At 45.7% G+C, this 12842-nt stretch overlaps 1 protein-coding gene across 8 annotated transcripts in view; it reads left to right on the top strand.

Moving 5' to 3' along the window:
* SGCE (sarcoglycan epsilon) overlaps positions 1 to 12842 on the top strand; it is a 55335-nt gene that overhangs the window by 6689 nt on the left and 35804 nt on the right. For 4 of the 8 annotated variants that reach the window (XM_072650726.1, XM_072650724.1, XM_072650721.1 and 1 more), the window contains exon 2: positions 11260 to 11367. The exons of the other annotated variants lie outside the window; for them this stretch is intronic. In XM_072650726.1, coding sequence (XP_072506827.1) covers positions 11260 to 11367 — 108 coding nt within the window. The remainder of the gene's footprint in view (positions 1 to 11259; positions 11368 to 12842) is intronic. 8 annotated transcript variants of the gene reach the window in all.

Here is a 12842-nt window from a genome sequence, read left to right as displayed (position 1 = left end):
TATTACCTTTACCATCAGATGCAGATCTCCCTTTGTGGTATTTAAAGCCCTGTGCAACCTTGAAGACCATACACCTTTATTACACATTCCTCACTTTCTTGTGTTCTGTGGGCCAGCCAAACACACCTTGGTATCACATCCAATGCTGTTGCTCACACACAACCCTCCATTTGTTATCTCTTTCCCTTCGCACAGCCTATCCTCCATACCTGGAATGCATTCTTTCCCACCTTGTAGAAGGGCTTCACTTTAGCAGATCGGACGTACTTTCTGGGTGACATCTTTCATGTCCCAATTTTCAGATGAACCTTTTTCTTATATATATTGTGGACGCAGAGAATTCACAATACAAGTAGGAAAAAAGCTAATATAACTGAAAACGCATTTCCTTTGAAGCTTCTCAAGCAGTGATTGGCAGCATGTGGGTGGATAAAATTGCTGGCAGCAATGTTAATAACATGCTGAACACTCCATCTTTCCTAGTCCCTCCCTCAGAGACTTTGGTTACAGTTTCTGTGGTTTTAAGAAAATGCAGAGACTAAGAGTTAATTGTAATCTTGGAAGGAGTTTGTGTGTAGCACCCAGAGAGGATGAGGAATCCTCAACAGATAACTCTCATGGAGAGTCTGAGAGAGACTTGGGGAGTTAACTGATCTCCTGGAGAAAGCCTAAGGAGATACATGGAGGGAGCAAAGCTACCCTTTTGGAGGGGAAGTCAAGATCTAGTTTCCTTATGAGAACGGAACTGAGTTAGTATTCATTCTGAGGAGAATTCCTGAGCAGTTGTTACTGCCTTTCTGAGGGGGGGCTCAGCTCACTTATGTTTTGAGGAGAGACAGTTAACTGACATTTCTGAGAAGTGAGAGGAGCTGAGCTAACTCCATTCTGAAAACAACAAAGTGATTGGTCTGTGGTTCTAGTGTGTTGGAGGAGTTGGCCGTTGTCAGTGGGTGAAAGGAATTCTATCTAGTGCACGGCTTCTTTGCCCCCCTTTCCCAAAGCACAAGAGGATTCCATCTGTGACCTTTCTCCTGGCTGATATATTGTTTAAACTCTTATGACTTGTGCTGCTTTTTCTGTTACTAAATGACATGGGCAGCGGCCCCCAATTTGTCGAAATATATGAGTTTGGAATCTGAGATTGAAGGAGGAGAGAAAAAGAAGCTGCAGGAGAAGAGGGCTTCCCAGTTTGACAGGTGGGGCCTCAATCAGTGAGTGAGCATTTTCAGTCATTTCTGAGCTAGTACCAGAACATCCCCCTCCAGTGATGGCCCTTGGAACAGGGTGAGCAAAGGAAGGAATGAAGTGGTCAGTCAGGGCCAGTCCAAAGGAGGGTTTTGGAGCATTTGGGGTGCTTGTCCTTGAGAGCAGCTTCGAAGGGCTCTTCATCTCTGCATTCTGGCAGACCTCCCAGTAGGGTCCTTATAGGGGGGATGGTGTCCACAGAATTGCCACAGTTCTGCAGTGTGGCTATTGAATTAAGCTAAAATGGGGACATGGGCTGACTAAAATGAATGGAAGGTCCCATAAGATTCCAATCAATTCAGTTTTCCTTTATTTGGTATTTCCTGGGTACAAGGCACCCTCTTGGGCAGGGGGCAGGGAGAGCATGACTTCAGCAAGATGGAGGAAGCCCTTTCCCATCCCAAAGCTGAAGAAAAATGCATCATGTCACCCCATTAACATTGGAGCCATTTGTTTCCAATACAGAAGAGAGCCTAAGTTGTTCTCAGTACTGGCAGGATGGCTGTCTTTCTTAACTCTACGTCACCCAGTGACGAAGTGCTTTTACACAGCGCTGAGATGCCTTTCTTGAATAGGTGGGGTTGTCCACATGAAAAAAAAAACCCTGCTTTTCCTCTGGGAAAAATGTTCGAATTTGTAGCTCTTGGTGATGCTTGGGTTAGGGCAGTGCAGCCACATTCAGCTTTATCCAGAGTTCCCTGCATTATGTTGGGCCTCCTCCTGGGCAGACACAGAGCTCTCCTGGTAATTGGCTGAGGGGCCTGCTGTCAGCAGTGCAGCTCAACCCTCTCCTAGGTGGCTGCCCTGAAGGGAGGAGGGCCTGAAGGCAGCAGAAGCACAAGCATTCATCCACCCCTTGATGGAAAAAGAAGGAAACTAGAAGGCCCAGCTTTTGTTGTTTTCTGTTTTTAAAATCAGCAACTTTCCGAATGAAGGGCACCTACCTGCTTTGACCATTTCTTTCCTTGATAAGGAATCTCCCCCTTTAGGTGAGGCCAGACAGGCAGACCTTTTGTTAAACAAAAGTCAAAGGTAGCCTGAGGAGGGATGCCCACCTTGGGAGGAGTGAGGCCCCTTTCCCTGGGAGAAGCCAGTCTGCTCATGTTCGCAAAGGGACAGACTAACAGGTAGCTGCTGGTGCATATGTCCTTTTTAGACCTTCAGGTCACAGGACTTGTGGTTCCTTCTTCCAAAACTTCCACAGAGTTCTATGGGCTTGGTAATTCACTTCATGTTGGCAGGATTGATTAATGTTCAGCCCAAGACTAGTGCCCAGAGATGCAAGAGAGAGAGTCTCTGGATGGGTCTGATATTCTCAGGAAAGAAACATCTTCTCCTGGTCTCATGGCAGCTTCTAGGTGACATCTAACCTCATGCCCACTTTGTTTTGGCTTTAATTCGGCGGTATCCAAAATGAATCTCATTGTTCTTTTAAACAGTTGAAGGGTGATGAGAGCTGGGCCTGGAGCCAGGAGGACTTTGGACTCTGCCTAGCTGGGTGACCCTGGGGAAATCATACTCTCCACCTCAGTTTCACCATCTGCAAAATGGGGATAATAATTGCACCTTCCTTCCAAAGGCATTATGAGGCTCAGATTGAGCTGCTATGTGTGAAGTGCTTTGCAAACTTTACATTTTCGAACTTATCGAACAAAATGAACACAAAGTTCATTATTCTGATTATTAAAGTGTGATTTGAATGAAGGCAGCAGAGTGTGCACTGAGAAATCCTGGAGACCCTCATTTGTTTGCATCAATGGAAGATGTCATCATGGTGTCTTTCCCAGCTTTCTCTTCTTCACTCTTACAGACATATTTGCCTGCTGGTACTCCTCATGTGGAAGTTCTGGAAGCAACATTTCACAGTCCATACAGTTATGTCTTGGAGAATTTTGAGGGGTGTTGCAATTCCAGATGAGTTATATCCTCTTAAAATCTGACTTGGCTAAGAGTTGGGACCAATTTCTTTGTCAGAACTTTATTTAGAGGTTCCGTTCACCTCTACTGAAAGTGACAATACTAGCCAATATTCCACAAGAACAGAAGAAAATGGGACTGAAATTCTAAGTGTCCATGGCGGCTTTGGTTCTGCACAAACAGGTTAGGTGGCCCTGGACAAGCACCACCAGAGCTGTGGGCCGCTCCCTAAAATGCCAGGTTCCAAACCAGGTGCCATTTTGGGTTTGCACACCAGCGCGCCCCATGGTGCTTTTGTCTAGATGGACAGGAGAAGAAGCCCTAAAGTCCCATCTCTGAGCCTTCCCATAGGTGCTTTCCTGTTCTTTTTCTTCTTCCCACAAAGCTTTTCTCAGGCCCTTTTCCCTTCACTGAGCCATGCAGTTATACTCCTATCTACCCTCCTGCTCTTTAAAGTCTAAGGCTTGTGGCCTGCTCCAGAAAATGGATCTGGGCCTAGCTTTGCCCACGCTAAGGACCTCAAACTATGTCACAAGGGCCCATAAAGTCTTTGGCGAGGCCTTGCGGTGCACAGCCTGAAGTTGGAGTGCAGGCTGCAGTTTGATGATGGCCAGGTTTAACCCTCCCACATCCGTCTGCACCTTTGCAGAGTGCGCCCCTTGCCTTGCTTGCCCCATCCCCCCACCTCTTGGATCTCTCAGCTTTCCTCCAGAGTCCAGTTCCCCTAGCTTTCTGACCCTCTGAGCTTACTTTGTACTTTCTGGGGATGATTTCTTCTGTCTAGTTAGACAGATGTCCAGTTCCCCTGGAGAATGTGGGAGATCCTTGAGGGCACAGGCTGCTTCCTTCTGATCTGTGCCCCAGAACTCTGCCTGATACATGAAGTAAGTGGGCACTTGGTAGATAACAGCTGAATGATTGATTGTGTGGGGCTTTAGAGAAGGTTACCTTTCAGAAATATGGAGACAGACTTCCCCTTTGGGAAATGGTTGCCGAGTGGGTGGGTCCAGGGGACACTGTTTCAGAAAATGGCTTGATGTGCGGCCTGTCTCTGGCCTGGGCCCTCTCCTCTTTGCTGCCCACGCACTTCTTGGTCTCATCACAGCTTTCATGATCATCCTTAGATGATTCTCCCATCTCTTGTTCACCCTTAACCTCTCTCAGACTGGACGTCTCCCAGACATCTCCAATTCAGCCTGTCCCAGACTGAACTCAGTACCTCCATACATATCACCCCGCATCCTCCCCTCTTCCTCCCTCCCTCTTGGCTATCCAAGGTGATGCCAGCCTCCCATCCTGCAAACTCTAACCCAGTGGGTCATCCTCCCCCATCCTCGCTGCCAGTCATGTTGAATCTGCCATCCAAAGGGGAAATCTGACACTGTTCCTACTTGGCACCTTCCCTCCTTTCCTCCCCCCACAACATAGCCATTGTCAGACCTTGCTGTCCACCAGTCCAAGCAGCCCTGGCTACCATGCAGGTCTGAGCATGTCGTCTCCCTGCTAAGTGAACTCCAGGGTCAATAGAAAATTCTCTCTTTGGTGCTAAAAGCCCTTCCCAGCCTGGTCCTTCCTAACTTTGTCTTAGATTTCACTCCCCTCCATACCCTATGCATTCTCCCTACACTGACATCCTTGCAGTTCCTGAAGCACAGCACTCATCTCCCCACTCCAGCCTTTGCCTGGGCTGTCCCCTTGCCTGACACTCTGTCACCTCTGCCTCTTGAATTCTTTGACTTCCTTCCTGGACTTTCTCATTGTTGGTGCCTTCCTATTTCACATTCCCTTCCATCTGTGCTGCCTAATCTTGTATGAACCTCTTTGTCTTCATGCTTTTCACATACTCCCCTCCCACCCCACCGCCCAACCACTAGACTGTGAGATTCCGGAGGGCAGGGTCTACTGTTTGCTTTTCTTTGTATTCCTGGAACTTAGCACAATGCTTGGCATGTAGTTGGTGCCTAATAAATGGTGAGCCTTGATTTTAGAGGTGATGGGTGGCCACATCATAGATTAAACGGTTGTAAGTAGTTTGATGATGAATGGCTGACAGTTTACAGGTCCCAAGTGGAGTGCCACAAAGCTCTGTCCTTTAGCCTGTCTTGTTCCCTGTTTTTGCCGATTCTGTTAGACACAGAATCTGCTCATAGGATTTGCAGATGGCACAATGCTGAGGCCCATTCTTCCATGTCAAGTCTGCAAACCTAACCCCACTCTCCAGGATTCTGGTTCTCTCTCAGGAGTTCCTGAGGACAATTTTCAAGGTCCTTCTCCCTCGCCCCTCAGTCTTTACATGCCCAGTTCCTGCACCTCATCTTCCTCTCACCATCCTGGGGGCTGTCCTCTGGACACTCCCTCATTTCTCTATGGCCTTCTTAAACCCAGGTGCCCCAAACTGAGCACATCCTCAGGAGGGTGGGGCACAGTGGGGCTACTCCTAGGAGCTTGGCCTCAGCTCGATGCTACCTCCTGGGCTGTCATGTCACCGTGAGTCTACTAAAGCCTATCAAAGCTAAAAATATCATAGCTACATGTTTTTGTGGAGAGGTAGCTGGGTGGCACAGTGGATAGAGCACTGGTGCAGGACTCAGGAAGACCAGAGTTCGGATCCAGTCTCAGACATTTACTTACTAGCTGTGTGACCCTGGGCAAGTCTCTTAACGTCTGCCTGCCTTAGTTTGCTCACCCTCCCTCCCAGGGTTGTTGGACCCAATGAGATCCTATTTGTAAAGTGCCTGTACCACATGTATACAGCAGGTTCTATAGAAATGCTTATTCCCCCCACCCCACACACACCACTTTGAGTGTTAGTTCACTCCTTAGGGAAAAGGTGTTTTGTTACAGTAAAAATAGTAATAGCTGATATTTTTATTTCATATTTGATTTACGGTTTTATATTAATTTATTCGGTAGCTTTCTAAAGTGAATGCTGGGTGCCAGGGAGGGTACCGGGGAAAATTGCGCCGACTTTGGCGTTAGGAAACTGGAGCTCTAGAGGTTCCTCTCCTGCTTATTCACTATATAACCTCTTTCAGCCTCAGTTTCCTCATCTGTAAAATGATGAGGTTGTACTAGAGGCCCCTTCCGGCTCTATAGTTGTGGTCCGAGGTCTAATGTGTAATGAGAAAGTGTGGAATTAGACCCCACCACATCATGAGAATTCGTCTCCTAACCCTTTGCCACGCTGAGCTGGGCTTGTTTGCCCACCACTGGCTCACCAGGTTCTCAGACATAGACTGCCACCATCCGCTTCTCTTTTCATACTTCCTCAGAATCTTAAGCACAGTTTATTGGCTCACCATTCTGGCTCGATCTGGCATGAGCCCCCACACAGTGTCTGTTTTCTATCTGTCCAATCAACCACTCACAAGAGGTGATATTTATACAACCAAACACAATGATACCCCTTTTAAAGTAAAAAAAAAAATATAGATGCTAATTTATTAAATCAGCACATGAGAAAATACATCTTAATACACATATGAAGCCAAATCAGTCTTTGCTGCCAAGGTATATGGCACCTCGGGCAGAGAGCCCCAACAGAGAAAGGTTTGGGAGCTTGGGGTAACTAAGAACTGGGTCCCAGTCTTTAGGGTTTTGGGTCCATTCAGGGACCTCACAAAACTGCTTCTTAGCTCTCTGCTTAACTCTAGAACCTCTCTCAGCTGGTCTGGATCTTGCAAGAGAGAAATGCTTTTTTTTCTTCTCCTCTGAATAATACTTTTAAACTTTTTCATTAATAATCCCCTTTAAAAACCATTTAGAAATTGTTAGCTCTTAAAGAAGGTATCAGTTGTCTTTAAGCTGGATCAGGGCCTCTCTCATCCCATTGGCCACCTCTGGACAGTACAGACTCCTCCAGATACTACCTGGTCCAATCAGACCAGAGCACAGACTGACTGTCCTACAGAGTCCCCCCCCCCCCCCCCCCCCCCCCCGCCATGGCTGCAGAGAGCACTACATCCTATGCAAAGCTACTCTCCTCTCCAGCTCTCCATGCCAACTCTCGGTGCCAGCTCTTGGTACTCTGAGCTAAAAACTCTTGGCCAATAGTGATCTGTCCTCTCCTCTACTGGGACAAAGCATTTTCAAGTTTTTTCATTAACCATCACTCTCTGAAGGCTACTCTTTAATCATAACTCTAGTCTCCAAATGTTTATTCTCATTTTAAAACTTTTACCCTCTATAATGATAAGCTAGGGGTATGCAAATTAGCTGATATATCATCATGCTTTGGGTAGCTAGATAGTGCAGTGAATAGAGTGTCAGATATCTTCCTCAGTTCAAATCTGGCCTCAGACACTTACTAGCTGTGTGACCCTGGGCAAGTCACTTCACCCTGTTTGCCTCAGTTTCCTCATCTGTCAAATGAGCTAGAGAAGGAAATGGCAAACCATTCCAGTATCTTTGTTAAGGAAAGCACAGAGGGGGTCACCAAGAGTCAGACACAACTAAACAACAACAAAAACCATTGTGCTTTGCAGTTTTGAAGTCTTCCATGTGGTCCTCCATATCTTTGGTACCCTGGGAACTACTTCTCTACCTTCAGATTTCTCTCATCGAATAACAGATCTTCCTCTGTTCCCACCCAATCCAGACACCATTCTTTATTGGTCACTAAGAGATTTGAGGGGAGAGCTTTGACACTACAGATTGTTTTTTTCTCTCCATAACTGTCCAAATGCCGTCTGAAAGTTGTGTTTCGTCATACGCACATTGTGTATGTATGTATGTTGTGTGTGTGTGTGTGTGTGTGTGTGTGTGTGTGTGTATTAAGACAAAGGTCTATATCTACTTAGAAATCAAAATGTTCATCCACAATACTGGCAACATCCCATATCATTTGACAAGAGCTAAAACTCTCTTCCTTTATGAAGACTTTTTGGTCCCTTTCTTTATGAAATGCCTCCGTTTATCTGAAAGTGCCAGTATAACTTACATCTGTATTTAATGAACTTTCTCATCCATAGGGGAAATTCCTTATTATTGCACCTGTTTGCAGAAAATAAGCTCCCCATTGCTTAGAAAGTCACCCCCAGTTTGTGTACTGTTCCACAGGGCAGGATGACTGTCCTCCATGGGCCCCTGCCTTCTCCCCAGAACAGTTGGAAGGCTGGCTTTCAGATGAAGGCTTGGCAGAGTAGGTGGCCATTGATTAGGGCGTAACTGCGTCACTTGTGTATGGATTGAAGCTGAATGCTGCAAAATGAAAATCTCCAAGTTCTGCCCAGAGACAAGATGTGAGAAGGCCCCTCCCTCTGCTTTGCAGAGGTCGGGGACCATGGCAACGCTGCATAGCACGTCAGACTGTTGCCAGTATGTTGGTTAGTTTAGTTAAATGGGTTTTTTTCCTTCCTTTTGATTTTTGTTGAGAGGGGGACAGCATTCCCCTCTGGGAGGGGTTCGGGAGAGGGATATTTTGGGAAGTAGAGACAATAGGAAAATAAGAAGTATTAATACAATTAAATATATGTGTATAAAATAAAGTAAAATGTGCACTTCAAAGAATAAAGAAACATTTATTAAGTGACTACTATGTGCCAGGCACCATAGAAGTACAAAGACAAAAATCATTAAACTTCCCCTTCCTTTTTGGAGCTAAAATTTCACCAGCTTCTTTGCAGATTTAGGTAATCCAAATCTTTTATAGGGTGAGAATCATTTTTGTAAACCTGGATTGGGAGAACAATGATATATCCCCACGTCAGGGGAAAATGTCTCCAGTCGTTCTCAGAACCTTTTACTTACAGTTCTTTCCACCAGGATCATGCTGGGTATTTGGAAGGCTGTGTTGAAGCCTCTTCTTTTTTTCAACAGCTCAGCACAGTACCTGGTACACAGTATGCACTTAAGAAATATTCTCTTTCCTCTCTTTCTTCTTCCATTTGCTGTCCTGCTTCCCTCAATAAAGCCCCCCAAATGTCATCAGCCAGGTTTTATAATCATAAAGATATTGAATCTGACAGTTTGGAGCCACCAAGTCCTAGATGCTCGAGGTGGAAGGAGCCTCAGGGGTCCTCAATCCCTGTACCTGAACCAACATTTCCTGCACGGCTTCTGAAAGTGCAGCAGACCGGCAGGCAGGCCATCCTTTGTTTGATGACTTCAAGGGAGGGGAGCTCATTACCAACAAGGTCATTCCTAACAAATTTCAGAACAACAGACAAACTCAACCTTATCAGTCACGTACAAAGTTTTTGTTTGACAGAAGAAAAATTGCTTTTTTCTCTTCAATGTCTTTGTTCTAGGACTTATCAGCCTGCAGGGATATATTTCTCTTTGGGTCTAAGGGCAAGAATTCCCCTTTGGCATCTGTTTGAATTGCTACAAAATTTAGGCTAAAAGAGAGAGAATTATCTCTGTGAACTGAAAATGTGCTCTGTGTAACAATCCAGGTAATATTTTTTTAAAGGAAGACTCAAGTCACATAAAATTGTTTATTTAAAAAAATATGTTATGGAAATCCTTACTCCTAAAGTCTCTGTGATGTTTTCTCACTTGTTTCATTCTGGCTCAGTCATTGACTGTGATCTTGTGTGTGTATCCACCAGTGATTGGAAAGGTGCAATGGGTGATCAGAAGAGAATCTAAAGTTTAACCCAGCCACCAGTGAGGAATTGTCAGCCCTATTTTGAACAGTGGCAAACACAGCAAATTCACTGGTTTCTTAGCCTAGTGACTGGAGGTGGCCCTTCAGAGGAGGCCCTACATATGGCCTCTCCCTATTCTCCAGCCTCCTTGAATTCCCAAGGCCTGCTGTGGAGCCTGGCACACAGCAATCAATGCACATCGTGTTTCATTGGCTACAATGATAGAACCTCATAGAGTCCTTGCCCTGGACTAGAAGATGTCCAGCCTCTCTGGCCCTCAACCCCAGTGTCCAAGTGTTTTGTAAGTTTCTAAGGGATTCAGAGTTGTCTTTTGATTAATTTCAGAATTGATAGATTTTCATTTGGGTTCCTCATGGGGGGAAATGGGCATGCATCTCTACTATGGATGCACATAAGCATCAGGCCTTCATTCCCAAGCATCCCCAGAAAGTTTAGCAGAACTTTCAGCTAGATGAGCCCTGAAGAAGTGGGCCAGCTGGTCCTCATCCATCCTCTGGGCTCCAGGAAGACAATTAGACATCCATTCTGTCATCACCAGCCTCTGCTAAGAAAGACCATAAAGTCTGATCCAGCAGTGCTCGTGGGAAGAATTGGAAACCCGCTCCCCCTTCTATTTGTTTTCAGATTGAAGCTCCAGATTCTGGGTAGGAGATGTGCCATCTTGGCAGCCACAGTCAGAGGTTTCTGGGCTGGCTCTTCACCCTGAACTGTCAGCCCCTTTTGGAATTTCAGGGGCACAGATGGCTCTCTCCCTGTGGGAGAATGTCTTCCTGGGATGATGTTTTTTCATTCCTTTCTTGGTCCTGTTAAATCTTAAAAAGATTAGTAGAGATGCCTATGGACTGAGCCCTGGAATTGGAGTTAGGCAACACAACTTCAAATCCCAGCTCAGATATTCCCTGGTGGAGGGGCTCAGAGCCTCAGAGGATTGAGGAAAAAAAGAAAAAAACACTGGTAAGCCTGGAAGCAAGATGAGAACTTAAGAAAAGCTGCACCTGGGTGCTTGCTACTTGACTTTCAATATGTCACTGGCTGCTAGGGAACTCTTCTCAGTAGTGGCTGTGTATTGAGTGAACCATTGGCCTTAGGTCAAGTCTAGCCACAAGGTAAATGGGGATATTGGGTTTTTTTAAAAACCACCTTTTATAAACGTGTACATGCTGAATGTTTCTTTGTCTGCATAGACTGGAGTTTGGAGAGCTTTACACTCATGCAAAAAACAAAAGCAAATTGTCTGAATTCTGAGACTTTGGCCTCTCCTTTAGGTAAAAATACTAAGAAATGTGGGAATAGCTTTGACGTAAATATCATGAAGCTTAATATCTCCACATTAAATTGTGTGATGTTGAAAACTGCAAAGTCTGGTGCCAAAGGAAAGCGACACTGGCAGGGCCAGGAGGGCCCCAGCTAACGGGGCTGGATCTGGGGAATCACTTTGATTGACAGGAATTCATTCTTTTTCGTGCATTTATTTTATTCTGAAAAGCTTTTGCATCTAGCAGTGCGGATGGCATAGATGAGACAGTTCACTGGAACACAAAACAAACCAACAGTTTTGTTATCAGCAGAAGGGCAGCTGCTGGGCAGAGCCATGGTGAGTCCAGGTGGCAACATGCCCCCATCAGGGGCTGGCGGCTCGGGTACTTCCTCTCTTCCTCCTGCTTTTCCCCTCACGTCTTTGGTTTCTTGATAAATGGCAAATCGTTCAGGAAAGAATTAACTTCCGTTTCTAATCTTCTAAACCTTTGGATCCTTTATGTACTTAACCTCATGTTCTCTTCTGCTGCAGTTCCTGCCTTTTTCTGCGCAGAATCATTATCCTGTGCACAAACTGCTTGTGCCTTGTCAGTGCTGGTTGCTTCTGTCACATCACCGTGTGCTTGCCATAATGTTGCAGTCATGGAATTGAAACCTACAGGGAAGTTGTTCTTGAGATCTGATCTTAAAAGCATTGGAGCTGAATTTCAGCACAACCCCCTGCAGAGGATGTCTTTCCTGTTACATTCACCACTTTTATTTCCCTTAGAAAGATGGGGCTGCCATGCTAAGGGAAAGGTGGAGTGCCCACCCTCTGCTTGGGCTCTGTAGGGCTGGACCCCTAGAGGCATTGGGCCTTTGGTGCTCATTCACTCAGGGCTATGGGACGTGAGCCCCTACTTTCATTTCCCATTACTGTCAGAAGAAGACACCCAGAACCATTTCCAGAATGCCAGTGATGTTCTGTGGGTTTCTGCCTTATCTCAAACATCTCCATTCTAAATGATCCTTTAAGGTGTCTCTAACTTCTCATCCCCTTGTGTCATGGGGACCTCACTGAAGTGGACAGTCAGTTTTGTTCCCCCAACTTCTATAAACCAACCCTAAATGGCAGTCAGAATAAAATGGGGCTTAAAAAGTCTCCCAGTGTTTGTGCTAAAACTCCTGCCTTCTCCCAGGCCTTCTTAACTCCTGTCCCAGATAAAAAGAGAAGACTCACTCGGTCAATATTCAGAGGGTTTCTCTAGTTACCTGTCTGCTCAAGAGGTCCATGGAATTGCTAGCATGATAAGGAAATGTAAAGGAGAACAGGCCTATTTGTGGTAGAGAAGTGTTTTCTGCCTCTTCATTCCTCAGTATTATCTAATTTGTGGTGCATGAAGGAGCAGTGATTCTAGTTAGGCAGTCAGCAAGCATTTAGCAGGTGATTATGTGCCAGGCACTGTGCTAACCACTGGGGACAAGAGGGCAAATGAGATCTCCTCCCGCAAAGATCTGATGGGAAAGACCACTGAAATAACCATGTAAATGGAAGGCAACACTGAAGAGAAAAGACAAACCCCTGGGGGAACTGAGGGGATTGGGAGGGATTCTTCTCTCTGGAGAAGGCAGACTTTGTTTGGAGTCTAGAAAGAAGTATATCAAGAAAGCCAGTAGGAGGTGTGAGGGAGAGAGCATTGCAGGCATGCAGGACAGCCAGTGAAAACACAGGGGAACTGAGAGATGAAATGGCCTGTGTGAGCCACAGCAAGGCCAGTATCACTAGATCCCATAATACATGGAGTGGAGTGAAGTATCAGGAAGGAGCATTTT

Source organism: Notamacropus eugenii, chromosome 3 (assembly GCF_028372415.1).
Source record: "Notamacropus eugenii isolate mMacEug1 chromosome 3, mMacEug1.pri_v2, whole genome shotgun sequence".
NCBI classification, from domain to species: domain Eukaryota; kingdom Metazoa; phylum Chordata; class Mammalia; order Diprotodontia; family Macropodidae; genus Notamacropus; species Notamacropus eugenii.
Note: the sequence above shows the minus strand (reverse complement) of the source record. Positions and strands in the feature narration are given on the sequence as shown.